Source organism: Mchenga conophoros, linkage group LG20 (genome assembly GCF_057382185.1).
Source record: "Mchenga conophoros isolate Kocher_MC1m ecotype Shallow Benthic linkage group LG20, M_conophoros_male_GT1.1, whole genome shotgun sequence".
In the NCBI taxonomy this organism is placed as follows: Eukaryota; Metazoa; Chordata; class Actinopteri; order Cichliformes; family Cichlidae; genus Mchenga; species Mchenga conophoros.
The window spans coordinates 5,425,772-5,453,276 of record NC_140545.1 but is presented as its reverse complement, the minus strand read 5'-3'; the positions used below and the strand labels follow the sequence as shown (position 1 = coordinate 5,453,276).

At 44.0% G+C, this 27,505-nt stretch overlaps 1 protein-coding gene across 8 annotated transcripts in view; it reads right to left on the bottom strand.

Moving 5' to 3' along the window:
* Window positions 1-1,268: 1,268 nt before the first annotated feature.
* The window catches only part of casz1 (castor zinc finger 1), a 167,985-nt gene continuing 141,748 nt past the window's right edge, over window positions 1,269-27,505 (bottom strand). For 5 of the 8 annotated variants that reach the window (XM_085258602.1, XM_085258604.1, XM_085258601.1 and 2 more), the window contains 17 exons: window positions 25,220-26,120; window positions 23,375-23,440; window positions 20,652-20,748; window positions 18,125-18,289; window positions 16,348-16,520; window positions 15,123-15,991; window positions 11,805-11,937; window positions 11,310-11,373; window positions 10,132-10,295; window positions 9,653-9,775; window positions 9,244-9,564; window positions 8,941-9,139; window positions 7,950-8,121; window positions 6,214-6,362; window positions 4,674-4,911; window positions 3,513-3,884; window positions 1,269-2,723 (listed from right to left, as the gene is read on the bottom strand). In XM_085258602.1, the coding sequence (XP_085114728.1) occupies window positions 1,438-2,723; window positions 3,513-3,884; window positions 4,674-4,911; window positions 6,214-6,362; window positions 7,950-8,121; window positions 8,941-9,139; window positions 9,244-9,564; window positions 9,653-9,775; window positions 10,132-10,295; window positions 11,310-11,373; window positions 11,805-11,937; window positions 15,123-15,991; window positions 16,348-16,520; window positions 18,125-18,289; window positions 20,652-20,748; window positions 23,375-23,440; window positions 25,220-26,120 (5,492 nt within the window). In that variant the 3' untranslated portion in view covers window positions 1,269-1,437. The remainder of the gene's footprint in view (window positions 2,724-3,512; window positions 3,885-4,673; window positions 4,912-6,213; window positions 6,363-7,949; window positions 8,122-8,940; window positions 9,140-9,243; window positions 9,565-9,652; window positions 9,776-10,131; window positions 10,296-11,309; window positions 11,374-11,804; window positions 11,938-15,122; window positions 15,992-16,347; window positions 16,521-18,124; window positions 18,290-20,651; window positions 20,749-23,374; window positions 23,441-25,219; window positions 26,121-27,505) is intronic. The other 3 variants (XM_085258600.1, XM_085258606.1, XM_085258608.1) reach the window with 3 other exon arrangements.

Here is a 27,505-nt window from a genome sequence, read left to right as displayed (position 1 = left end):
GTAAAAATGAACCTAAAAAGTGCAATAACACTCTAAAAATTTCTCATTTGGAAGGTCACATAAATATTAAATAAAAACCATTACAACAGGAGCTCAACCACAGCCATAGTGAATGGAAAACAAAAATGCCGTTTTTTTTTTCGTCTTTTTTTTGTGAGACATTTTCGGTCTGTACAGTTTCAACATAAAACACACTCCCTGACACTTCCTCTATATCCCACCCCCACCCCTACCCCAACCCCTCCTGCTGCTGCATCTGAGCGACTCATCGTTTCCTCTGGTCAGTCTTGAAGCCCCCACCCGCCCCTCCAACAACCAAACATCCCCCGCGTGACTTGCCGGGCGTTAATCAAGACCTCTCCGGCTTACAGATCGATATGCATCTGACTATAACAACACAACAAAAAGGACAATTTTTTTTAATGCAAAGATGCAAATGGTAACAAAAATATTTTTTTTAAATATACTTATGACTTATCTAAGTATATCTTATCATCATGGTCAGCTAATAGAAAAGTGCACTACCCACGCACAAACTTGATTCCTCCACATTGGGGCTAAAAATTACAAAGGGTTAAGCTTGGAGTCGGTGCTAGTTGAAAACACTTCTAGCAGAATGTCAGAGAGAACTGTCGAGGTTGGCGGCTTGAAAGGACGCCTGACTGCAGCTGAGACCGACCGAACAGCTACTGGTCGAGTCCACGTATCATTGAGAACAAAGGAGAAAAAACAATACCAAAGAGATGGGAACAAGCAAAATGTAACCCCTTTCTCTCAGTGTCTAATAATAATAATAATAATAATAATAATTAATAATAAAATAATACAGAAAAAAGATCAAACGTTTGAAACACATCCTTTTCCCTTAGTGATTCATGTCCCTTTTTCTATGTATCCACGGCTCTGCAGTTCATGTCGCCTGTGCCAGCAATTTCCTTTGTATATTATCTTTCACACACACGCGCACGCACGCACACACACACACTTACATATATAGTTATATAGAGAGATTTGTTTTTGTTTTTCTAACGTGTTTTTCTTTTCTTTTTTGTCCACACACAAAAAAAGTGAAAAAATGAAAATAAATTAAAGTCAAACATGCACGCACACAAAAAGACTGATGTGTAGTAAAATGCTTTACATTGCTGTCCCATGTGTGAAACAGGGCCCTAACTCTGTGTGTCTCCATTCGTAATCTTTTTTTTCCTTTAATGCATAATTGAATTAATAATGTTGGTCATCTTGTAAACATCATAATAAATCGTTTCGGGCCATCATTCTCGCCACGCTCTCGTTGTTTTTTGTCGTCGTCCGAAGTCTCTCGACATGATAAATGAGGCCACTTTCATTTTTCGTTTAATCATAGTACACAGAATTTTTCTGCAGTTCTTAAACTCAGTTTGTTTGTTTTTTGTGTGTTTTTTTTGTTTTTGTTTTTTATGGGTCAGCATCTTCTTGCTTTTCCAGTTGGGAAGCATCAGTGTGGTTAACGGAAGCATCGAAACTCTGTCCATTGTCTTTTTCGCCGTCAGGCTCCGCCATTGAATCATCGTTTGAGTCAGTGTTGAGATCATCCTCTGCCTCCTCTTCCTCCTCATCCTCCTCCTCTTCTTCATCGTCATCTTCCTCCGCCTGCACCTCCTCCTCTGGTGACATGTCATCTTCGGCCTCCCCGGATGTTCCCGTGGTGTCGTCCTGAGCTGCCGGCAGGCCCAGCTGGGTTGAGAGCTTGTGGGCTGATCGCGCTGCGTCGTGGTGGATCTTCTTGCTGAGGTCCAGGGAATCGCTGAGGCCCAGACCGGCGGCGTTCTTCAGGAAAAACAGTGAGCTGCTGGTGTCTGTGCCCAGGTTGAGGGAGCTGTCTAAGTTGATGGAGGATGGCAGGTATGAGTGGTTATAGTCAGAAGCAATGCCGCCTGTCTGGTAGATCATGGAGGGAGTACTGGTGATGATGTTGTGGGACAAACCGTGGAGGCCACCGGGTGAGGAAGTAGACAGACCCATGGAGGATGGAGGGACTGCCGCCACATTTCCTCCCAGGTGGTGCGCCGCTTCCTGCTTCGGCGACACAGACGGAATCTCGCCTCGCTCCTGTTTCTCGTGCTTTCTCTTGTGGGAATCCATCTGGGACATGCCAACCACTGTGTGCTTACACTCGGGGAAGGTGCAGTGGAAGTGTGAGCACTTGAGCTTATACTTGCAGTCAGGAACCTCGCAGTCCACGCTGGAGCTGAACTGGCAGAAGCCAGCAGCGCTGATCACGTCTTGCTTGCCGTGGTGCTTGCGGTGGGCCGTCACCTTGGTGCTATCGGTGCAGCGGAAGCCACAGCGCAGACAGTGGAAGTGGGTGCTGTTGCCTGAAAACTGGCAGTCAGGAAAGTTGCAGCTGAGCGAAGACTTGAAGCGCTTGAAGTCGTCCAGGACCAGGTTGTCTACGCGGTCGTGGTGCTGGGCGTGCTTGTACATGTGGGTGCGGCCGCAGAACTTGTAGCCACAGTTCTCACGAGTGCAGTGGTAGTGGGTGACCTTTAGAGAAAACTGGCAGCTGGAGTCCTTGCAGTTCTCGTAGAGGTCGTAGCGCCGGAATCCGTCCAGCATCATCCCCTCGTCCAGCATCTTACGTGACGATGCGGTCTTTCGGCGCTTGCCAAACGGGGACATGTCCTCGATGATCCAGAAACGCTTCTTTGCACCAGCGGCCGTGGGAATGGAGATGGTGTTGCCTAAAAACAAGAGATAAGGGCATTAACAAAAATAATCCTGAAAAAAATAATAAAGTCCACAGACTTACAAACAAGTGACTGTCCTGGTTAAAACCCTAATGTCGGACCCCGCTCAGCCAGAAGTTGTTCACAGCTGAGTAAGCACAGCTAGCCACTATTTTTTTAATCCCTAATTTCCAGAATGATTAAAGAAGGAGGAGGAGGGGGGATGATAGATTGACTGTAAGACATGACACTTTTACAGGGTGTCTCGGGCCTCCAAAGAAAGGCGGAGCTGGGAGTTTTAACCAACCCTCTTATCTCCATGTTTGTTTTATGAGGGGCACCCACCTTTTTGCAACACCCTGGGGTCACTGCTAATGATGTGCTCCCTGTTCTGCAAGACAGGAAGCAGTGGGCCTCGATAAAACTTGGGGCAAGATTAAATAAGAGCTTGCTGATGCAGCCTTGTTAATGGAAGCTAAACAGAGCCCAGGGTTCACAGAACAGGTGCCAAATTTACTGCTGTCTCTCGCTAAATCCTAGTGATACTAAAAGGGAAATTACGCACAAAGGTGCAAGTCAAGTGATTGCAGACTTTTTTTTTCAATTTACTGTACCCACACAGTAAGCATGCAAGTTTCAGCATTTCAACACAAATGTTCTCTTTTTTGCATGCTTTCTTTTTTTTCAGTCTTTTCATAACAACAGTGCAGAGTGAGAAAGGCTGGATCACACAGTTAAATGCTGCACAGGACTCAGTAATTGAGAATGACAGCTGCAGTGTTGGTTTGCGCCGGGGATAAGTACCTGCAGCATCCTGCACTATAGGGACGTCATTTTTAACCGGAGACGGAGTGGCAATGATGGGGCTGAAAGCTGGTGTGTTGGTTGGCATGACAACACTCCGAGTGGCTCCCAGAGAGGCGCTGAGCAGAGAGTATGACAGACAGGATGGAGAGAGGAGGTATGGGAGTGAGGGGAGAGGGGGTCGGAGGAGAGCAGGAGAGAGGGATGGGGCCTGGGACTGCAGGCCAGGCTGAAGAGCGGAAGGAGGAGGAGGAAGAGGAGGTGGCGGTGGTCGTGGTGGAGGAGGAGGAGAGAAGGAAGGAGGTGCATTCTGGGTAGCGCTAGTGTCAGCAGGGGTGGTAGGAGCAGAAGTGGTGGTGGGGCAGCCTTGTCCTGGAGAGACAGGTTGACCAGAGAGGGTGAAGGACAGGCAAGAGGGAGAAAACACACACAGACGGGAACAAAGACAAACACGGGGTCCAAATCGCGCGCACACACACACACACACGCACACACACACACACACGCACACACAGAGGGATGGGAGGCAAAAAGGGAAAGATAAAAGATAAGAGAATGATACAAAATGAGGCCCATTCAAGACAAAGTAACCCAGCCAAAACAACAACGATGAGAGTAGTGGATATTTCTGGCAACACATGGAGAAATGTGAAAATCAGAGACAGGCTAAGATTTAGGAAAAAATATAGAGGAGAACCCGTTTATTCAATAAGTTTGAGGAAAAAGAGGCTGTTTCTCATTTCCTTTCTCCCAAAACTCCAACCACTAAAAGTGCTAAAGTAGACATAAAGCCACAGGGATGATCTCTGGCCAGAGGAAAATGTAATAAGCTACATACAGCGCAATATCTCAAACCACTGATGTACAAAATGGAGGTTTTATGAGGATGACCGGGCAAACTGGAAACTGTCTCGTCCGCAGCTCCCAACATAAGAATATAGCATAGTCATCAACCACATATATTAAAACTAATGTGTCTATTGATTGCAAGTCAGAGTTGTGATTGGAGGATGCATGAGATGACGAGTTGCTGGCTTTCTGGGTGACGTGTGGGCTGAGATGTTCAACGAGTAGAAAACCTTTGTGGACAACACCTGTGGACTAAACTGTGCTAAAGGCCGTACATGCTGACATGTCAGAGTCTGAGTCACGTGGGCTTACCTGCCGGAGAGCTGTCGTTGCCCACAGGTGTGCTGGTGCAGCTTCGGTCCTGGTTAGAGGATTCGGAGGAGAGACCCAAGGGGCTGCCTCCTGCACCCATGTAGTCCATGTAGTCATCATTCTCATCCGTGATGTTGGAGAAGTTGGAGCTGATGCCAGGCTGGATCGTTATGGACCCGTGCACCATACCCGATGCCTGCTGCTGCATCTCATCCGCCCTGCGGCCGAGTGACATCATCTAGAGAACAAAACAAAATAAAATAAAAAGCTTAAAAAAATTATCACACAAAGACTTACGAAACAAACATCTTGGGTTATAAAGAGTCATGAGCGCAGGTGTTGGCGCTTGGCATCCAACCAAGCATTTCAAGACGTCAGAAGTATTTTTTGAAAGAACGAACTTCATACTTTTGTCATTATATGAAGGACAAAACAAAAAAACAGCCTAAACAGAACTAGAAAATCCACATTTATATCCACAAAGGCTCCATCCCGCACCTACTGCAGAGGTTAACTGAGGAAACTGCGTGTAAAAGAAACTTCATCAAAAGAATGCCATGAGTGATTTGTTATTGACTGGTATGACAGGATATGAGCGGTACTCTCTTTTTTACAGAACATCACGTCTTTGTTAGTCTTTCCTTGAATATGACTCAGAAAAAAGGAAACTGAATGTTAAAAAAGAAATAGATATACAACGAAAAAACCCCGACAAAACCGACCAAACCAGGTACACAAGTTACAAAGACGGCGTAACCACCAGTACGCTAACAGCTGTTGTTATTCGCGACCTTAAAAAGAACGAAAGACAGACAAAATCGAAACGAGAAAGGACTTCCGCTGCTTAACATTTGTTTAAACCTTCTTTAACTATTATTATCCCTATTTTTCTCTTCATTTTATGATATTGGGAGATTTTAAGAGCAGTCCTTAATGGATCGGGAGCTTTTTTTTCATCTTCTTTCAGCAAAAACCACAAACAATGGTGTGTTTCTGAGAACATAAAATTTAGATGAAAAACACAGACACACAGACAGACAAATGCTTTATCAATCCCATGAGGGAAATTAGCAGAATAATAAAAGCAGAACTGCAGATCAGCAGAACAACAAAGTGAATATGGGAGGAAAAAAAGATTTGTGCCGTATATCTCTGAATGTTTAGTGAAAAAAGAAAGACCGATATAATAATATGCCCAGTTGGTAGTGCAATGCTGTGTTTAGGTAAGCGCGGTGAGCTGATATGCAGTGTTATTAAAAAAAAATAGAAATGAGTTTCCCAAATGCTGAACAATATCTAGCCCTTCCTCTTTTTTACAGTGTAAATGAGCAAAAACAACAATATATAGTATAGTTGTAGTAGAGTAGTTAAGGGAACGTCTATTCACTATTTAATCTCCCAGGAAAAGGGTGTGTGCTTTGTTAAAATATGTTTGAGTAAACTATTCAACACAGGCTTCAGACCGTTGAGATGTTTAGCCTGTATTTTTATGACACCGCTTTTCAAAATGTATCACATGTCGCCGTTGGCGTGCTTGTACCTGGGATGGGACTCTATCAAAGTTCTTCCCCAGCATCCGCCTCATGTGCTTGCGTGCGTGTGAGGTCATCTGGTGTTTGAGGAGGAAGGAGAACTGGCAACCCTCGCGGATGCAGTGGAAGTGGCTGTTGACTTGGTTATACTTACAACCTGCAGGATAAAAAAAGAATAAAGTAAGAGCTTAATTTATCTTTGGCTCCCAGTGCGGCGTCCAAAAAAAGGCTCCCCGCGCCACACGCAATATTATAAGTGTGACGGCGTCGCGATACATCAAACACCAAGTGAAATATTTTTAGGGTTTTTTTAATTTCATGATATAGCTGTGACAAAAGAGGGATCGGGTTTCAAAGTGTTTCGGAGTGTACATGTAGGAGGAATATTAGATCACTCGGGTGTCATACTGAGCAAGTCAAGGCTTCTGTGCACTAAACCTGTGGAGCTCTTTTATTACACTGACATGCTTTATTCAATTAGGAATTTACATAAATAAATTCTCATTTTCTGTGGGCCAATAATGCACACACCCCTGCAAACCAAAGTAAATATACAATTATTCCCATATTAAATTCATTTTTCAAAGTATCTCCATTGTCATTTTTCCCCCTTTTGTTCTCCGCTGTGGTGTCGTCTGTTCTATATTCTTCTGCTCTTTTCCAGTGTTTTAACCGGTCTAGCTCTAATTGCTTTATGATTTCAAATTAAATGAATGTGCCGTTTTGTGCCTGTTAATCAAATACCATTATATAAAAGCAGGCAGAAATAATTGAAAGAGTAACATGCTGGGCAGGTGCTAGCATGTCAGTAACCATGGCACCCACTTTAAGAGAAAAAAAACATGTCTGTGTCATCAAATAGCTTTTGCACACACAACGCTTTAAACACGCAAAGTTGAGCAAATAACAGTAACCCCCCGTGACACGGGAGGGCCTTTTGTGAGACAGAAACCAGGTAACATCAGCAGCGGTGCTCAGTTTAATGTTGCTGCCATGGATACTGGCAACCCATCAATTCTTTATAACTGGAGAGCTAGCAGTGGTAATCCTTTCTGTTTTTTTTCCCCTCCAGCCCAAACAATACACTTGGCAGATCAGGCTGGGGACAAAAAACAGCTGTTTAGGGCCTGGTTTTGTTTGCTTTGTTTCTGCGCTCTGAAAAGCTTGTGTAACCGCCTGAAAAAAACAGATCACTTTTAATTCATTTCTGTGTGATGGCAGCGGTGGCTGTGAGGCGCAGCTTCACAACACAAACAGGCTAAACCAGACAAGCCAGATAATTAACAAACACAAACCTAATTGCTCATTTCTGACAGGGGCAAAAGAAAGAAGAAAACAACCTGGATGTGATTGCCCTCTTTGACATTATTGCTCATATAGCACGGGCAAGGCTACATCTGGGACTCGAGGTGCCATTGTGAATATGCAAACTGCGCCAACAAAAACCTACGAGGCAGACTTGTTTCATGCTTCTTAAACCTCTCGCAATGCATGACACTGTGTTTGCCAACACTGGTCTCTTTCCCTTTGTAAACACGGGGAATATCCTCTTGCAACAGACAACACAAATTAGGCTACATCTTTCTCAACGTAACACCTTTAATCCTCAGATCTCTCCTGGCAAAGTATTTTTTAAAAGCCGCTCAAGTTGACACAGCTTGATGCGAGGCAAAGACAGAGACAGCGGGACACAAAACTTTTACAGGATCAGAAGTTTTTTTCTTTTCCAGTGTTTTTTCCTTACCCAGCCTCCCGCACTCCTCCCTCTTGGTGAAATATTTGAAGCCATTAGCGGCGCGACGCTCTGCCTTCTCATGCTTCTTGATGTGCCACGGCAGCTTGGTGGTGATGTTAGTGACGAAGAAGCAGCCAGGCCGCAGACAGTGATAGTGGCCCCTCATTCTGAACTCGCAGTGCTGCAGTGGAGACACATAATTTCCAATTTCATGACTCAAATGTCGTGAATGTTTGAAAGCCAGAGGAGCTGATTAATTTTTATTGGATCCTTCTTTGTGTGCAAAGTTTAAGCGAAGACTACACACAGTTCCTTCCCAAAAAAGAAGAAGAAAAAAAACATAATCAACACCTCGCAGTCTTTTCCTCTCCGGTTGTTTGGTACAATTACTTTGCATTTCCAGGCATCCCACAAACACCCCTCCGCTCTAACATGTCTGTACACCACCATCTGTTTGCAAGGCCCAGATCCCAAAGGACCGGGCCAAATAAGATCTTCTCAGTTCAGGAGATGCAGACTAAAGGGGGGGGGGGGGGGGGGGGGGAGAGAAGGGAGGGGGGGCTTTTTGTGAGAGGGGTGATTTTCAACACATTAATGAATTCATTTAAACGGTTTTCCAAATACGGGCTCATGAGAGCAGGCAGGGGCTGCCATTTAGGTTTCATTTGCGAAGCATTCCCCTGATTTTTGCCCTATTCCAGACAGCCTTGTTTACTGTGCAAGTGACAATGATTTATTGGGTAATATCAGCTAAATTGGCCTTTTCTGAGAGGAGAATGCGGCAGTCAAAATGACATCATTGACATATAAACAGGCATTACTGGGGTGAGTCGACTGTCTTTCTCAGCAGAGATGGAAGACGGCGAGCAGTGGTTGTGAAAGCCTTGAGTCAAATAACCTCAAATACTGGTCTAATAGATAGCATACTTCATGCTTAGAAACCTCGGGGAGATGACAGTAGGTGATTCAGCTCCTGGCTGAGTTATCAAGCCACACTCACCTGGTTGGGACAGAGACACTGAAGAGAGTAGTAGGAAAACTGGTCGCGGACGTTGACCAGGTTGTTGTTCGGGTTGATGTGGTCCAAGCAATGGGATTCTGCCTTTCCAGAGGTCTTGCACACATACTTGCAATTTCCAAACAAGCAGTGGAAGTGGAACTTATTGGAGTATTTACAGTCAGTAGCCAAACATGGATCACTGCATGGGGAGGAAAAAAACAGAGAAGATATCGTTTAATCAACTTGTGGAAAGTAAGAAGAAAAGCAGGGCGCTGTGTACGAAACCCAGAGGTTTCCACATACTTTTCTTGGAACTGCAGGAAACCAGGTTTGACTTGTGGCTTAGCATTCTCCAGAGAGGTGGTGGCTAGAGGGGAACTGGATGGCAGGTTGGGCATTGATGCTGGCATCTGAGGGATGCTGCCCGTCAGCTGCTTCCAGGCCAGCAGGGAGGGGGGAGGAGAGCTGTATCTGCCAGAGGAGGAGAGGTGTGCAACATCCATGGAGGGGTTGTTGGCCATAGAGACGGGGGCAACGGGCTGCAGCTGGGCGCCCTCACCGGAGTCCTTGCCCTCACCGAACGAAGGCTCCGACTTCACTTTCAAGGTGGCTCGGAGGTGGAAGCTGAAAAACAAGATGGAAGCTCTTTTTTATACCGATCGATAAAAGCCAAAAACTAAAATGCAGAGAGCGAGGGTAGCGTGACACTCACTTAGCATGTTTTATAGCCCCATCCACAGTGCTGAAGAGGGCACCACAGTCCTCTACCAAGCAGTGAAAGTGAACTTTGTGAAGGAAGTCGCACTGAGCTTCACAGAAGTCATCCGTGTCAAACCTTAACAGAGACAGATAAGAAAGACTGTAAATTTACTGCTGCTTAAGGAAAACGCAACCTATGAGGACACCTGGCTCAACTCTTCACCTGACGGTAAATGTCTGCGGTCCGTCATACTGTAACCAGCGCACTGTCATTTCCAATTCCTGCAAGAACGTGTTCTCTATTTTTTTTTTTTTTTTTGGAGGGGGGGTTTCCACTGATACAGTATGTGAGGAATAGTATTTACAGGAAAGACCTTCCAAGGACGTGCGCTACTTTTTAACACTCTGACTGTTTTCTCACTCTCATAATGAATCCAGTGTCTCTACGCGCTTCCTGTGTATGTGTGTTGTTGTTGTTGTTGTTTTTTATACCTGCGGAGGTACGTCCTCCAGATCTCGTTGGCTTTTTCTGCCAGGGGCCTCTTCAACACTTTGCTGAGATACTGTCCTGCCTCCGAGGTGTCACCACCCTCACCTGCCTCTAGCTCTGTCTTCAGGTTCATTGCATTGAAGAGGGCAGGGTTCACCTGTGACATCTACAAAAAAAAACAGCACAAAAACCACCAGGCGCTGGGTTAGCTGGGCACTTTCGTATGTTAGTGAGAGTATGAGAATGAATTCTCTTTCTCTCTCTTACACACACACATACACACACACGCATGCATGGTTTGACGAAGCTAAAAAGGGCAGCCAGATTTACAAACATCCGGGCTTTTGCTTGAGTGCAGGCCAAGCGTGTTTGCCAAGCATCCTCTGGGAGCTACTGTTAACCCTTTTATGTAATGTGGTGGCTTGCAGCAAACCAACAAAAAGCTGACACGACAACAGCTGAGTTGCTAGACAGCAGCTCGTCTCCGCCGTTTGGGCGCAACGACTGCAAATGTGAAGGTAAGGTGTCCTCGAGAGAGGTTAAAACCACGACGTGCACTTAGGTGCACGGAGGCGGCGAAGCTTGCAGGGGGGTAAGGAGTGGAGGAAGTCATGATCAGTTGGAGAGAGTAAATAAATGGTGGCTGATCTGCCATGACATCATCAACATGATGGAAACCACCTGGCATATTTGTACGAGTCAGATAAGATATATGACTAAGACAATGTCCATTTTAATCTTCACAAAAAAACCATACAGATTTAAATTTCCATACGCTAACATTTAGACTTGTTAAAAAATGAGGGCAGCGCCTTCCTGCTTTTCTTTTTTTTTTCCCTGCGCTGACTTTTTAATCAAATAATTTATAAACCCTATGAATAAATGTAGAGTGAGGCAGGGGGAAGAAAACGTATAAAGGAGGAGGAAAAATTGGACGGCGAGTTCAAAACAGCTCATCAAAAAACAAACATCTCTATATATCTGGCATGGCACCCAGCTACTGCTTCATTGTATTAATTTGTGAGAGGTGCAGCGAAAATTACACTCTATGAAAAATGGCTGGAAAATTTAAATGATACAAACTCATCTTATTAGCCGTGAAACATTAAAAAACAAACAGGCCCCTTCGTGTCCCGCTAATTTGTCTTGGGATGAAAGGCGTTTGATGGATGGATCTTACCTTATTCATAAGCGAGGATAAAAGAGATGTATTCCCTGGTACAGGGTGTCCGTTTGATTCATTACTGGAACAAGGAAAATGAACAATGTTTAGTCAAGATTTGCATGAGAACAGTAAATATTACTATTTATCACACAAGGTGTGCCTGTATAATGAAGAAGAAAAATGCTGTCTTCTTAAGAAATAAGATCTGGTGTGGGTTGGAGGGAAGATTGGAGTTGAAGGTTTATGTAAACATCCCTCTCTCTCACTCACACGCAAAATAAATAAATGGAGAAATACGTGGAGGATTTTCTAATTGTATGCACATTTATATAAATTAAATATTTTGTATATAACCAGAGCTGCCAAACTAGTAGACATCATCTATCATTCAGAGAAGCTGGATGTTCTTTTTTGTGGGGGTTATTTTGCCAATAATAAGGCTGAATTGGTTAAAGAAACACTAATTAACCATCCTTCACTTTGAATTAACCATCAGTTTACCATCTGTACCTCTGGTCTTTCTTGCTCAGGTCCAGGCTGTGCTCCTGTGTGGAGTCTTGGGAAGCCCCGGAGTTGGCGTCCACTGGCTCCTGCTTCACTTGAACCAGATTGAACTGGCTGGCTGATGCCGGCTGCCCATTCCCTGAGGATCAAGTCAGAGATGCAGATGAGAGAAGAGACAACAAAGTTATTGTTGGTCAGCATTATTACTCTATGACAAGATCCAATCTGACTCCTGTCCTGGCCCGAAAAGAATACTCCGAGTGATAATTATTGCGAAATTATGTCAGGCCGTCAAGCCTTTTAAATGGTGATTGAGAGGCGGGATATGGGGGAAAAAGACTCCTTTTTCTGCAGCACTTGTCACAACTCATTTGCCAGGCTGCCTCTTAACTGGTCATTAAGTGAGATGCTAATGCTGAGGGAAAGTGGCAGTCTCAGATTGGCCACCCCCTCCCTTCCCACCTTCCCAGGCTCCTTGTTGGCCTGACAACGGGCGGCAGCCAGTGCCACTGAGCGTACCCACAAGGAACACGGGTGCTATGTCGGTCAGATTGGAGCTGACAGCCAATCAGATTGGTTCAAATAGCGTGACCCCTCGATCACATTCGCCTCCAAATAGGTATTCAGTGAATGCTGTGAGTGAGGACAGGAGCGCTGAATTGAAATAAATAAACACCAGGGGATGACCTGAGGTAAAAACGCTGACAGGAAGGTGAATTCTGGCCCCCCCTTTCCCAATCCCGCGGGATTGAAATATTAATTTATCCCGGGGCTATACAGGGAAAGCAGAGCTTTTGGTTGACAATAAGTGGGCGTTTATTTTAAAATATATATGTGAGTGGGAGGGGGTAGGAGCCCCAGCGTAGCCTCTGAGACACTAAAACTGGAGTGCACCAGCAGCCACGACTGGTTTGGTGAGAAATCTGTTGTTTAAAAATTAGGGCTGGTGTTGAGGGATTGTGACAGGCAAGGTCATGGGCAACCAAGTGTGTGCCCTTGGCCCTGAGCCTGATGGGGATCCTCTCCTTTTACTTGCTACAGAGAAAACAAGACCAGCCAACGTAAGAGGGGAAACCAACCAGAGTTCCCTCCCCGCCCACACCACCACCTCCCTCCGCTACAAGATGACCCAGAGACATATCAGGCAGAATACAAGTGGAAAAGCCAGTCTTGGGCCTTGTCAGCTGAAAGCTGGGAGATGGGGAAGTGTCAGTGTCAGTTCAGTTTGACAATGGCTGAGGTTGGAGGGGCTGGGGGTGGGGCATGGGTGGGGCTAAAGGAAAACAGTAGTCAAACAATTTTGCGGCTGGTTTGAGGTCACTGAATGCTTACCAAGTCTCTGTCCAGCTTTCCTTCCCTGCCCCCCCCCCCAACTTGATAAGAGTATACCCAAAATTAACTAGCCAGACAAATCCTGCCTTGTCATTGACAATTAAATCATCTCTCAGACAAAATGAGAGCACATTATATCAAGAGCAGCCACTCACTGCATGATCCACACATGATCGCCACGCTGAGTAAAGTATATTTTTAATACAATCAGAAGATAAGCTGACTGCTCAAGGTAGATCACAGTACAAAACAATCTCACTGCAAAGCACATCGTGATTGTTTTACATTTATTTATTTTTTTGCATGCACTTTGCGAGCAGAGAGAGAACAAATGAGTTTGACTCAAAGCAGCTTCTTTCTGGAAATTATCCAGGAATAATGTACCACCATGTAATTACTCCGGATAAGATACAGAGCTTGTGAAAGATCATTTGTACTGTGTGTCTAATTAGTAAACCCTTCAGATGCTTGAATCTCTGGGAAAAACACTTAGGGGTAAATTAGAGCGGAACATTAATGAAAAAAAAAAGAAAAAAGAAAAGAAAAGCTGAGAAAATACTGAAGGCAGAAACAGGAAAAATGCACAATTCACCGCAAAAGAGGCGAAGTTTCACAACCCGAAGAAAAAATAAACACTGAGAAAAATAGCCACAAACACAGTGACTTTTCTCACACCTTTTTGACAGAGAAGCACAAACCACTTCCTCCTCATTTTAGCCCCAAATGTCCTGTTCACACATTTTATGAAGCAAATATGAGAAACAAAACCACACAGCAAACCCCCCCATCCTGTGTCTGCGCTAAAACTTTTATGAAAATGTGCGCGATTAAAATAGGAGAGCTTATTTAAAATAACTTGTTTTTCAGTAAAGAGATCTACGCTGTAACTAAGTGAGCCATCGAGAGGGGTGGTGATGGCACCATCTGTGGAGGCCCAGACTACCTGCTGGAAGCCCAGAGGTGGAGCTCAGTCTGACAGCCCGGGCTCAGCTCGGCTCCTCGGAGCAGCTGCCCCAGCTCTCTCCCAGGGCCTGTCCTGCTCCAGGAGTACCACCAGGAATTGTAATCCTTCCCAGTCCCAACATCCGGAGCAGTCCCATTTACAATCCGTACCCCACCTGCTCAGGCTGAGCGCAGGAGGATGCACTGCAACTGAATGCGAGACCATGCGCTTGCAGTGCATTATCAATTGAAGACTTTAACTTCATTTTCATTCAGAGGCTTTGTTTAGAGCAATGTGATAAACATGGACAAGCCAATTACCTCTGAAATGTATGGGTGACATGTTTTTGTGGAAACAGAAGGTTTCCAGAAATTCAAAAAGTGTGCGTCGTTGCCGATGACTGCATCTGTGACTGAGTTCTTGCATCGGTGAAAAAAAAAGAAAAAAGAAAAGCCTGTTTCTTAGCTCTGCTGCATTGAGTCATTTCTGCCTGAGTGATTTCTGTTTTTTCTTTTTATCAGTTTTCATAGAGGATACGAAAAAAAAATTATTTTTTTTTGTTCTCGCAATTTCTGAACTTAATTTCATTCCACCTCCATTTGCTTGGAACGGGCGCAGACAGAGATAAGAGACCAATGATGAGGAAACATGTTCAACACAACCCCCAGGAGCCCCCACTCTGAACATCATAAGAGACTTTTACAGGCTCTACTCTCCCCTGTCAGCGCATTTATCTCCAAATGGATTGTGGGTATCTAACAAACGATCAACACAATAACAAGCTGAGAGCAGAGGACCATGCCTCCGGAATGTCCCTTTAAGCTTGAAAGCAGAGGGTTTTCTGCCCTTCTCACCGCTCTAGGCTAGTTAGAGAGATGACCTCTGAGTGCTCTCTCTTTGCTCTGTCCACAAAGAGCGAAAAAGCATGCAGCTTATCATAAACATGTGGATTTGGATGTAGCTCTAAAGTTTTCTTTTGAATTTTTTATATTCACATTATGTTATCCATCATTAATATATGAGATAAACTTGGCTGTTCACTCACTGACCTGTGTCTGGGCTGCCGGATGGCTTGAGTGCAGCAGCCGCCAGTCTGGCCATCATGGGTGAAATCAGACCCTTGCTTGCAGAGATCTTCTCCATAATGGAGGAGGTGGCAAAGGAGGTTGGGGTAGATGGCATGGCTCCATCCGCCCCGACTGTGGAGCAGCCCTGGGTGAGTGAGTCGGTGGGCATGGAGTGGGCCCCTGAAGACACAGCGGATATCAGGCCAGCAGCTTGAGGAGGTGGCTGGAGAGGCAGCCTGGACATAAGGGGGAAGAACGGGTTGGAGGTGGCCAAGGTGCTGTTGGAAAGAGCAAGGGCCACCGGTATGTTGCTGGGCAAGGTCTGAGACAGCAGGGTGGACATACGCTGGCCCGCACTGGGCAGCGAGGGGGTCGGCTTGAGGGCGTGGCCCGATGTGGATGAGGAGGAGACAGCAGTGATGGGCGTGCTCAAGAGGTGTGGTACAGTAGTGGACTGCTGGGTCGTGGGTGAGGCACTCAGGCTGGAGTTCTTGCTGCTAATGGCCGAGAAGTCCATTAGGTCGTCGTTGCTGGATTCCTCGGGCTCATCCTTTGGTGCCAGGAAGGTGGAAGAGAGGCCCATGACACCAGAAGAGCGAATGTGTCTACGTTCGTGCTTGCGCTTGTGGGAGGTCATCTGGCTGGTGGAGGTAAAGGTGAAGCCGCAGCCGGAGCGGATACAATGGAAGTGGTTGGTGGCTTTGCTGTAGACACAGCCCTCGTACTTGCATTCCTCATACTTATAGAACTTCTTGAAGCCATCTTTGGCATAAGCATCGTCCTTGATGTGGTAGCTCTTGTGCTTCTCAATGTCACACTTGTTCTTGAAGGTGAAGGTGCAGCCTGGGCGCCTGAAAAGCAAACGGGATAATGTGATCAGGTGTGGATTCATGGAGGGGATCCACATGATTGAAATACTTTACAGTGAAGTGGAATAATAAGTGGTGCGGTTCAGTGACACATCACCATCTCCAACCTGGTGGAGGTTTAAATTCTTGGGAGGTGATGATGAAATAATAAAAGTTTTTTTTTTTTTATTCAAAGTGCTCTAATGATTTTTGTCACATGCAAGTCACAATGCTATAAAATTTAAGTTGATCCGTTTTAATTTATGAATCTTTTTTTGTTTTAAACAATATTTGCCAAAAGTCGGTTTTAATACAGTAAAAAAAAAATCTCGAGGAGAAACCACATTAGGTCAATCCACCTGCAGTGGAAGTGTGTCGTCTTCTGCCCGTAGAACTGACATCCGACCGTGCCACAGTCCTCAGTCGCGCGAAACCTCTGGAAGCCATCGTTGATCAGCTGGGCGTTCTTTTTATGGAAGTTTTCATGGGTCATGACATCGGAGGTGCTGGTGTACACCTTGCTGCAGCCCACCTGCAAAAGCAGAGTCAGAGCATGGTAATCGAAAACAAGATCTGGGCCCAAAGCATGCATGAGTTTCAGTTTGCAAGAATGGTTTGTAAAATGCTATAAAAGATCAGATATACTGTACTAGATGTAGAGGAGGGATCTCATTGTGGTTAAGAAAATGCTAGTGGCCTAGAAATGGGTAGAAGAAGGATGTTTTCTCACATTCAAGATTTAATTTGTGGCAACACCAGAGCATTACAAGTTTCATCTCAAACCTGTGAATTGGAAACAATCTTGCTATCGTGACAATTGGAAAGTAAAAAAAAAAAGGAAGTGACTGAAAGAGACAGTGGCCGCAGAAGGCTGCTGAAAGTACAGTACCTTCCTGGCAAAGCAGCCTTTTAGAAAATGAAATTCATATTTGGAGAGTAACGGTGAGTCGCCACAAACTTACTGTAACTCTGAGAACAGATTTCAGTAGTGGAGGGGGTAGACGGGAGTAAGATGACTGTCTTAAGTCTTTAGTTTAAAATGCTCTGGTACACATGAGCCCTCAGAGCCAACAAAGGGGGGGAAAAAACAGGTAATGTTTGAATTAAAAGCAGCAATTGTATATCATCTGTGGCACTTTTCACCCGCGCAAACCGGGCAACTTCTCCATATTGAGTCAAACAATGAAAAAAATTCCTCTCGGTTCTTTTCCCCCTTAAATCAAGAGAGCCGATGCCAACATCTGCAGGTTCTCAGGGACTGTTAAAACAAGGGCTGAAATGTCCTAATAACAATTACGCTGTTACAGGGGTTTAAAAAAGAATATATCTCAAGCCATCCTGCGCTGCACCGCTGCCCTGCTGGTGAGAAGCTCTCGGCACAATGACATTGAAAATAAGCAGATGTAGAAAAAAATTAAACAAATCCAGAGGGGGAATAATCTTCAACTGGCTGCTTGGTACTAAAAGATGAAAAATGTATAGTTTATATAAACACCTAACTGAATTTTAGCCATGCCAATTAAGGAGTGAGAGAGTAAAAAGATGGGGAAAGCACAAGCAGCCTCACTCATATTCACCCTTTTTTTTTTGGTTTTCTTTTATTTAGCCGAGGACACGTTTTGCAAACTGCTCTACGAAGACACTCTGGTATAAATGGAAAAAGTGAGTTTCCACTTCACAAATATGTAGGTAAGCCGAGTGACTCTGAAACACCCTGAAGTCATGCTTATTTCAAGTGGCCTGATTTTCCAAAGTTGGCCGTAATTTATACAGAGTTGCTCATTTTTGCCTGACTTAACCTGTTTTAAACAAAATGATGTCACTGCTCCTAAAAGGCTGTTTAAAGGCACTGGACAAAACCAGTGCTTTTAAACGGTGCCTTTTACACTCTTTTATGGACAGCATGTGGTGTCTCTGCAATATAATTTGAATTACGAATTGTAAATTTACCTGCATTTATCTATATTTGGTGCTCTTTAACAGAGTGAGCAGTGGTTGTTTTGCTCCATATGTAATGCTTAAACATGTGGAACCATAATTGCATATTTGTTTCCGTGTTTGTGCATGTGCTTTCGTGGGTTCATTTTGTGGGTATGTGTGTAGGTGGAAGAGGAGACGCGAGTCTGTGTAGTGTACCTGCATGCAGTGGTAATGGGTGCTTTTTCCATTGAGGTGGCAGCCATGGTAGTAGACGCTGCAGTCGTCCAGAGGGCTGAAGCGCATGAAGCCATGCTGCAAGGAGTTGTCCCTCTTCTTGTGCATGTTGTAGTGCCTGATTACATCCTGCTTACTGGTAAACCTCTGCAAAAAGGGGAGGGGGGTGGGGGTGTACGGCAACAGGTTGGTGTTTATTTAAACCAGTCACAGAATCAGCAACAAGTCACTTTATCTCTGTAGAAGCAGCAGCTGCAACATGCAGGAGCCAATTGGCAGTTGGGGAGGGATGTGCGCACGGCAATATAGAGGGACAGGACGTCTTTAAACATGATGCATTCTGTGGTTATTAATTTACTTTGCATATCTCAAAGTTGCGCTCTATCCAAATGCAGCGCTTAAAGGCCCCGGGACTCTCTGAATGCAGATGCTTCCACATGGAACATAAAGTATGTTCCACATACACTCTTTGTTTCTGTTTTTTTTTTCCTTCCTTCCAACACTTTTTTTTTTTTTTTAGAAATTAAGACGAATCAATTGACATGCAAGATAACAGTTCTGATGTTTTTGTGTCTGGAAAAATTCTGTTCCATGCAGATGGTTTCTCAGACGTGCACAGGGGAAAACAGAAGACAATAAAAACAAACAAACAAACAAGTGAACCAAAAAACAGTTTCCCTTTCAATTCGCTGAGATATGATTCCCTTTTTAATTAAAGCATTAACACTCACTTTTGGTGCAGGTTTCGCCTGTAAATATAAATGAATATGCAAAGACACCCGCCTTGTAAAATTATTAAATAAATAATTTTTTTCTTATAAAGAAAAAATCCTTCCCATACTCAGGAGTCTGGAAGGGGGTAAAACAGAAAAGTCACTCCACGGAGACCTGCAGCAACCAAATCTGCTGTAATTGGGTTTAAGCTGATGTTACAGAAACTGTAACAGGAGAAGCTTAAATCAATGAGACAGTTCTGTCTTCTATCCATATTTATCTCCAGTTGAGGGAAAAACATCAGAAAGAACGACTCTAAAGAGCAACTAATTGCTGTACAAAGTAGGGTAATTGCTTTGTGTCATGTGTTCCACTTGCACACAAGTAAAAAGCCGAGATCTCACAGCCATTCATTCCCCTGTTGTTGGTGTTTTCCCGCTGCAGATTTCTGACACACCTAAATTACATTTTTTCCGTAATCTGGCTGATGATTGTCTCAGATTTTCTCTTTTTGCTAATTTTTATTTTTTATTTTTTTTACAGATCTCAGGCCTGCACTTTTCTGTTATCTAACGATGACAGGTTGAACTGTGGTCATGGTACATTCGATCCATCAAGCCGTCCAAAATAGGCCATGGACAGAGCTGACTGGGAAAAAGATCTCATTTTCAGTTGAGTGGTGATGAAGGTTGGGAGCCACTTGCAACATTTATTTTAGGATTCCCACTAGTGTGGCAAGATGCACACTCTCTCCCATGTACAAGCCCATGAAAGGAGAATGTTAAGACTCAGCCAATCGCCCAGAGGCTGGCAGTGGGATAATATTCCAGGAGTGTGTGTCATGTAACATTTCATGAGTTATCGCTTTGAAAGGGGGCTGCTCATCACTGCCTGCCTGTTTTTTTCAGTATTGACATCCTGGGAACTGGCTTCCAAAGCATATCTGTGTTTCCATGCGACGCAGTAGCAACAGAGAAATGTGGACCTGACCGTGGAAATTGCCATGATAACCTGAACTAACACTCTAAATAATGACATGAAATGATTTTCCTTTGTATTCCTCCAAGAATGTGTCTCATCAGACTGTGAAGTGGGATTCAAGCAGAAAATGAAAGCTTAGATCTGTAATGCTTTTCACCACATAAACAATATTTATCAAGCTGTAATCTCTCTTGATCGGGAGCAGACTGTAGATTACATCTGAAGATGGCTTAATTCAGAAACTTGTTAAGAAAGGAAGGAAAATACACACGGCTCTAGCTGCGCGTGGATTTTTTTCTACATCTTTTGACAAATCTACCCGTGTTTGTCTAACTCTTCTGGGCCATATGCTACAGCAAACACGAGGCCTGTATCGTGATCTGCTTTGTGTTGTTTTCTTTCTCCTTCCTGTGCCATACATGACACCTCATGGGACCAGGGCAAGATTAATACCGTGAAAGTGGATTAAAGCCAGGCCCCTTACGGTGGCAGTGTCTTCAGAAAAGGAAAAACAAAGAACAAATAGATTTTTAAAAAAGGGGCCATATTTAAGGATACTTACAATTAACCTTTGTAATAAAAGGTCAACTGTGCCCAAAGATGCCTGAAAACTGGATAGATACAAATACCCATAGGCTGTTTGGTAAACTGGAGACCAGCATCTAAGAGTGCTATGATAGTCAGTGCAGTTTACCATCACTAGTTGGTTTCAACCAGTGATGGTGGCCCCGTGAACAAAATGACCTTTTCTAAGCTGTGAATAGCTGTGAATGCTTGAGCAATGTTTAATGTGTATAAGAGATTAGGTACTCACGCTCACCTGGTAGTTACAGTCAGGGTCCATACAGTGATAATGCTCTCTGTACTGGTAGGCACAGTGCACGTGTCCACAGTGTTGACTTCCAGAGAACCTGAAACCAAATTATAGGACACATTTTAAGGGCCACACGAAGCAGTGACAACAAAACCTGGGGACACATCAGGAGGAAAAAGCTGAAGTTTCCAAAGAGGTCGGTTTAATTCAAAAAAAAAGAAAAAGAAAAAGAAAGAAAGATCGGCAGCGAATCAAGAATAATTAATGAAGAAATTATTATAAAACACCTGAAACAGAACCAAATAACACAGGCGGTGAAGCTTTCAAAGGCTCATGTCGCAATTTCACCTTCAAGGTAACGCAGCTCAAACCTTCAAACTGACTTCTGCTTGCAACAATTTACCCGTCTGTCACACCAATTTCAGCCAAATTATCTCCATTTATTTCTAAAGCAGCCGTAAGAGACCCTTATTACACCGAAAGCCTTTTCCTTCACAGACATACACACAGCCGCTCAATCACCAAGAGCCCCATGACTACTTTATTTCTCATTGCTGTGAGAAAGCTTGTCAAATCAATGCACAGTTCTTTCAGGCTAACCACACTCTTGCTCTGCAAGATAAAGGGTCAGGTACCCTGAGGAGCAGGAAAGGCTCTGTCTACTTTGCCCTCTTCAAAACCCTTTCGCTTTCTTTTATCTGGAGTGCAGAAACCAGATATTAGTCTGGTTCTACATTGAAAAAAAAGAGAAAGAAAAAGCAGCTACTTGCCACAGTACAGCCACTTTTACGGTGGTGATTATAAGCCTGACGATGATGACTGTTAAAATCCTCCAATTACCAGTGAAAACACACAAATAAACATTTGCGCTGCCTCTGCCAAGAACTCCATCTGTTAGTGCAGAGGAGAGGGGGAAAAGGAGGCTAAGTAATATTTTTTCCATCTCTCTCTCTGTTTTTTCCTTGTTAGGATTATCCCAGAGCTGCATTTACAGATCACTTTGCTGAGTTCATTAAGTTAATTGAATGGCATATCCACTACTGTTTTTAAGTTGGCAGCGCGTGCGTGCGTGTGAGGCTGGAAAACAGTGACGGAGAAAGACAGCGGCTTTTGGAAAGGTCTGATGGCTCTTTTAAAAGAGTTCAAAGCAGAACCAGAAGACAAACTAGGCAACATATGGCCAAACTATAAATGTTTTTCTATACTATATCTTTCACACACACGCACATGCACGCTCACACCGATGAACACACAAAGCCCCCCCTCATCCCCCTGAGACTATGGCCCACCCCTCTGCTCAGTGCCCAGCTGTATCACTTTGCCTCTGGACAATTCCCACTTGCCGCGTCAGGGGGCCTAATGGGCCTCTGCTATTCAGCAGCAGATTAAATATTAATATCGCCACGATACAGAGATTGCAGCGCATCTCCAGTTACAATAGAGATACACAGATCAAAGTGCCGAGGCAATGGTTGGTGCATGAAAGCATTTAAAGAGTGAAAACTGCAACTAAACACTACCACGAAAGCTCTTTAAATCATCAAACTGTAGCGTGGTGGAGAGATGAACTTTTTTTTTCACCCCCCCCTCCTCTCTTTCGCGACACACGTGGATACAAACGCATTTACAAAGCTGCTTTTTAGTGTTACTGTGCACTCATTAGCCTTGGCTCTAAAGAGGACACTCCCCTGCTTCTACCTCCCCTCTCGGTACTACATTTGCCCTTTTTATGAGCCCTCCTTTTCCATTTTTTTTTTCTTTCCTCCCTCCTCTTCTTTGCGTTCCCTTTTTTTTTTTCTCAACCCCAACACGGAAATTGAAACTGTATCTGGGCTTATCTGCAACCTCCCCGTGCATCAACTGCCGAGATGTTTAGACAAATTTTATGCATTATGCAGCGCAAATATCAAAACAGTTCTTGGCAGTGCCAGCAGAAGCCTCATTAAAAATTCCTTAATTAAATCTTCTTGCAAAATGTAATCAGTCCAAGGAAGGGGTTTTGTGTGTGTGTGTGCATGTGTGCGCGCAGAAGAGGATGTGTGTATGTGCGTGTCTGTCAGTGCCAAGGCTTTGATTTGTGCCCTTCATGTTATGGCTTGGAGAAGTAATCATTAACGCCAAAGCCACTTTGGCTTTTCAAATGCTGTTTTTCTTTCTTTTTAAACGGAATAAACAAACAAGCGATAATCACCTTTCTAGTGTCGGCTCAAGATGAATCCAGATTGGGAGGACATTGTTCCGTGTCCACTGAAACATAAGATACCCACCCTCCCGCCCGCTTCCCCTGATGCTTTTGTCTCTCTTGGTGTGAATGACTGAGTTTTTAGATCAGTCGCTTCCTCGCGTTTTCAACAATAAACTGCAGAACCTCGAGAAGAACGCGGCCTCATCTCATATCCTCTCAACGTCAGTCGCAGCTAATAATACAAAGTTGCACGAGGATTATGTTCTTCTTAATGTTTTAGTGCTTTACACACTGTGAGCATTTATTCAGCCAGTTCCAGTAAGCTATCATCAAGCCATTTCTCTTTCATTACCCCCTCATCCTTCAGATTCCACTCAGCACATAAATTTGAGTCTTTTCTTAATTAATTTACTGCACACAGACATTCTCATACCACTGAATAAAATGCACCATAGGTGGATAATAAAAAAAAGCGTTGCCTCTGTTTTCAGTGCGTTTTTTTTTTTCATTGGTGCAGCACATTGAGGGATTTGCATACCTGGCAATATATTTCTGGTAGAGGTTGATGTCGTCGCTGGCGGGTTTATCTGGTGGCAGACCATTCCTAATGCAAGAGCAAACACAAAGGAGACAGGATTAATGGTGAGGTTGGGCTGCCTGTTGTTAATAAAAACAAACTGACACAATATTTACTTACAAGCCGCTCCCAAACTTTGGACTATCAATATACATTTTCCTGTGGCATAACAGCGTTTTCGTGCGAAGTATGAATCAAGGATGGAAGCACACACACTTTGATGCATGGTCTTCCGACCAATGAAAGGCAAAATGCAGGAGCAAAAGGACATTAATCTTTTATGGGGGTATTTTGGTGAGTGCTCATATGCAAAACGGGATAATGGGCACGTGGAGAAAAAGCTCTGAAAACGCATTTTCGGATACTCTCTAGGGGCTCGGGCTCTAATGTTGATGTCAAGTCGTCTCCGATCAGCCTGGACACAAACAAATATGTAAGGCAACACCGAGGATTTAACTGCGCAGGATCACGTTCGCTGAGTCGGTTTCGAGTCAAATGAATTAATTTTAAAGCGGGAAATCAAGGAACGGTCCTTTTTTGTCACCTGTGTTGGTTTTGATTCCCTTTATGAAGCTGGCAGCAGTAATGCCTGTATAATAACAGTCATAACACAGTATTGGTCCTGTTTGCTCCCTCGCAGCAAGTGGCATTTAGCTCCATGTGAGCAGCTCCACACAGGGATGACCTGAGGTTAATCTGGCCCAGAGGGGAAGATACACTGCCAGACATTTTCCCTAGTACCCCATCGCCTCCCTGTATACAAGCACCAGACTGGGTCAGTTAGCCACGACTGCAGCTTCACTGAGCCCTAACCTGACAAAGGCCAAAACCTGAGGGAGGGGTGCCTGAGGGCTCTTGAACAGTGTCTTTGATAGGTCTTGACTAACTAGAGACAAGGTCAAAACCAATCAAACAGACTCTGGGAGCTGTTTCCTACTGGTAGAGCACACGACTGTAGGTTAGCTCCCCAAACCCCTCGTTTGGTTCCTTTAAAGTGCACTCGTCAGGCAGTGTTGAGTCGGCCCCTGTGACTCGCTGGGAGGTTAGTCATGGCTCCAAAGTAATTAAAGGGAGAGTTGTTACACCCTAGCCAAACGAAGGAAGTCAGTCACTTTGCGATGACTGTGCTAAATCAGTCTCCACGGAGTGCTACAGCGAGTAAACAGTTCATGCGCCTTCGCAACTCATCATGTCGTGGATCTATTGGGCGCTATGCGCCATTTCACACTACATTCCCGTTGGCTGCTGTGAAGGTAGCAATTACCTTTGCGTGAGGCTAACTGACTCACAGTAGCAGTTAAGTGTATGTGAGCCTCACATTAGCTCCAAAGGGGTTCCACTGAGAGAGACTCAGAGTGTACAAGGCAGACAAGGCGGTATCCACCAGCAAACTTAAAATGATAAATTCAGTGGCAGGCTATGTAAGTTTTTAGCAGATTTCAGCAGAGTTATGGATTGTTTTGGTGCAAAATAACACATGCAATATGTCAAACAATATTTTAGTCACATTTAACAAATTCCCAGGGAATTGGGAGACTGTAAATCAGATGCAAGTGGGTAACTACTATCATTTCTTATCCAACACTCTGTATATTTTATCATCTTTTGTTAACTAAGGACATAAAGTTGTAGAATTAATTGGGTGCAGAAGGTCCTCTGTTGTGTTGCTCAAGGCTCCCAAATAGAAATATACAATTTGTTGCCTTAGTTCCCCTGTGAAACACAAATCTCATCATGTGAATCATAAACATTTTCTGTAAATTCTTTTTACAGCTTCTATAACTTATAAAGTTTGAGGACACTCACTTAACAGAGGACACAGTGCCAGTGGTGATGGAGTCAGTCTTGGAAAAGCTGGACTTCAGGTAGTCAGAGGCATTGAAACTTATGTGGCCCGCCTGGTCCACTGTAAGCCCTGGCGCTATGCTGGCTCCAGGTGCGCCTACAGCGGGGACACCGGGAGCTGCAGGGTTCCCCGGTGGCGTAGGAAGGACACTGGGCACCAGTGAGGCCTCGGGGTTTCCTGGCATTAGCTTCGGAATTGTTCTGATGTCATATTTTGAAGGGCGACCCACTTTGCCAGTCTTAAAGGCGATGGAACCGCCCATGTCAGGGTTGCCCTCACCGGGTTTGAAGGGGAGCAGAAACTTGATGTTCTCCAGGTCGTACTTTGAGGGTCTCTTGTAAGCATTACCATTCTGCTGCTGTAAACTCTCGCCCATCTTCAGCTTCTGAATAAAGAAGTCATACTTGGACGCTCGGGAGGCCATGTTCTGCATGTGAGAGGGATTAGCTGGCTGAGAATTACCCAGCTGAGGTGCTACTGGCTGTTTGTGGTCCATGCTGGAGGGGTAAATCTGTGCCTCGGCTCCTGGTAGACAACCAGAGGTCTGGAGCATGGTAGCGCTCTTATCTTGAGCCAGTTTTGAGTTGAGGTCGTCTGGTTTAGGCGGGGAAGCGTGCATGGGCCAAGGTAGGGTCTCTCCAGCTTTTAGCTTGCGAATGTACTCTTCGTACTTGGAGAAGCGGGCACGCCGTGAGGCCTCCTCGCTGCTGAGGGATGAGGGGTCTGAGGTAGCAGCTTTGAGCTTTTCAAAGCTGATCTTCTTGGTCAGCTCATCCCTTACCTGCTGGTCATCATAACCGAACATTCCCAGAAATTCATTCATGGTGTTGGCTGCATAGTCTCGCAGGGCAGACGCTTCTCCTGCACAAAGACAACAAGAAAAGATCTCCTATGTAATATGTATAATTCCGATAATTAAAGTTTTTCCATTAGCATATATTTAATGTGTACTGATCTGTCGAGCAGAGAAATTAATCACAAGTCAACCCAATGCTCAAGACATCTTAATCAGTAGTCTAATTCAGGTCACTCAATCAGTCTATGAAATGATTCCCTCTCCCTTCATACTTACTGATGCTCGCTAAAACATGTGTTAATGTATTTTTTCATCAAGTTTGCTAGTTACAAATGAATTAATCTGGAAAAGAGCAAAATATATTATGTCATGCAAACTAATGAAACAACATTCTGTCAACAATAATGCTCTATTGTGGTCATGCAAAAGGACTAAATTAACATGACTGCATCAACTGTGAGTGCACGTGTTCCTTTCCAATAAATGTTTAAAATAGCTGGATGTTATTTTTCTGGTTATTTCAAACGATAGCAAATTTGACAACAGGAAAAGTGCTTCTGCACTGCAACCTACAGCATCTGTAAATGTTCGTGTATTTATGTGTCTACAAACAAGCAGTCTGAGGCAATGCTCTTCCTGTTTTGGTTGCACTATAAGCCAGTCCTGCAGAATTTTGCAGGGGACTGTACCAAAGGACAGACTCACAGAGAAATCTAATTTTCTAAAATCACTGTGCTCCTGATATAAAAATGAACTAGAAAATTAGGTATAAAAAGCATGTATATATATCATGCATACAAGATACCTAAATACTGAAAGTCATCCAAAATATTAAACAAAATATACAGAAATCTGTTTATAACTTCTTAGAAATGTGCATTTATTATGAGTGCATTTAACCCTGAATTTTTATCTGATGACTCATTCTCACTATTAGTAGCCTCATATTATAAGCATTTCATATCATCACCTTATGAAACTTGGAATAACATATTTTAAAATAACAGTCTTACTGAAGTCAACTTCAGAAATGAAAACACATTTGCAAACTGAAACATCACTTTTATTTTAAGAGTCCATTAAATTGGACAACTTCCCCAAGGACACGGGCGAAATATAGTTGATGTATAGTTTAATTGCATTATGTGGAGATTAATTCTGCCCCATTAACTTTCATCCAAGTTAACGCATGGGGTCAGAGAGTGGGGAAAAGGCAAAGATGATTTGGCCTGAAAGCAGTGACGGACCAAGCTCTGCCTTAAAATAGAGGAGCGTGGATAGGGAGGAAATGGCGCAGCGAGTGAGACAGAAATCAAAAGAAAAACGGGAGAAGGATGAAACACTTGTGTTTGTAGATCCAACTTAAAAAAAAAAATGCTGCTGTGCCAGTTTGCATATAACACAGGAGGCAAGAACACAGATATGCTAGTAATGCAGATGATAATGTCAA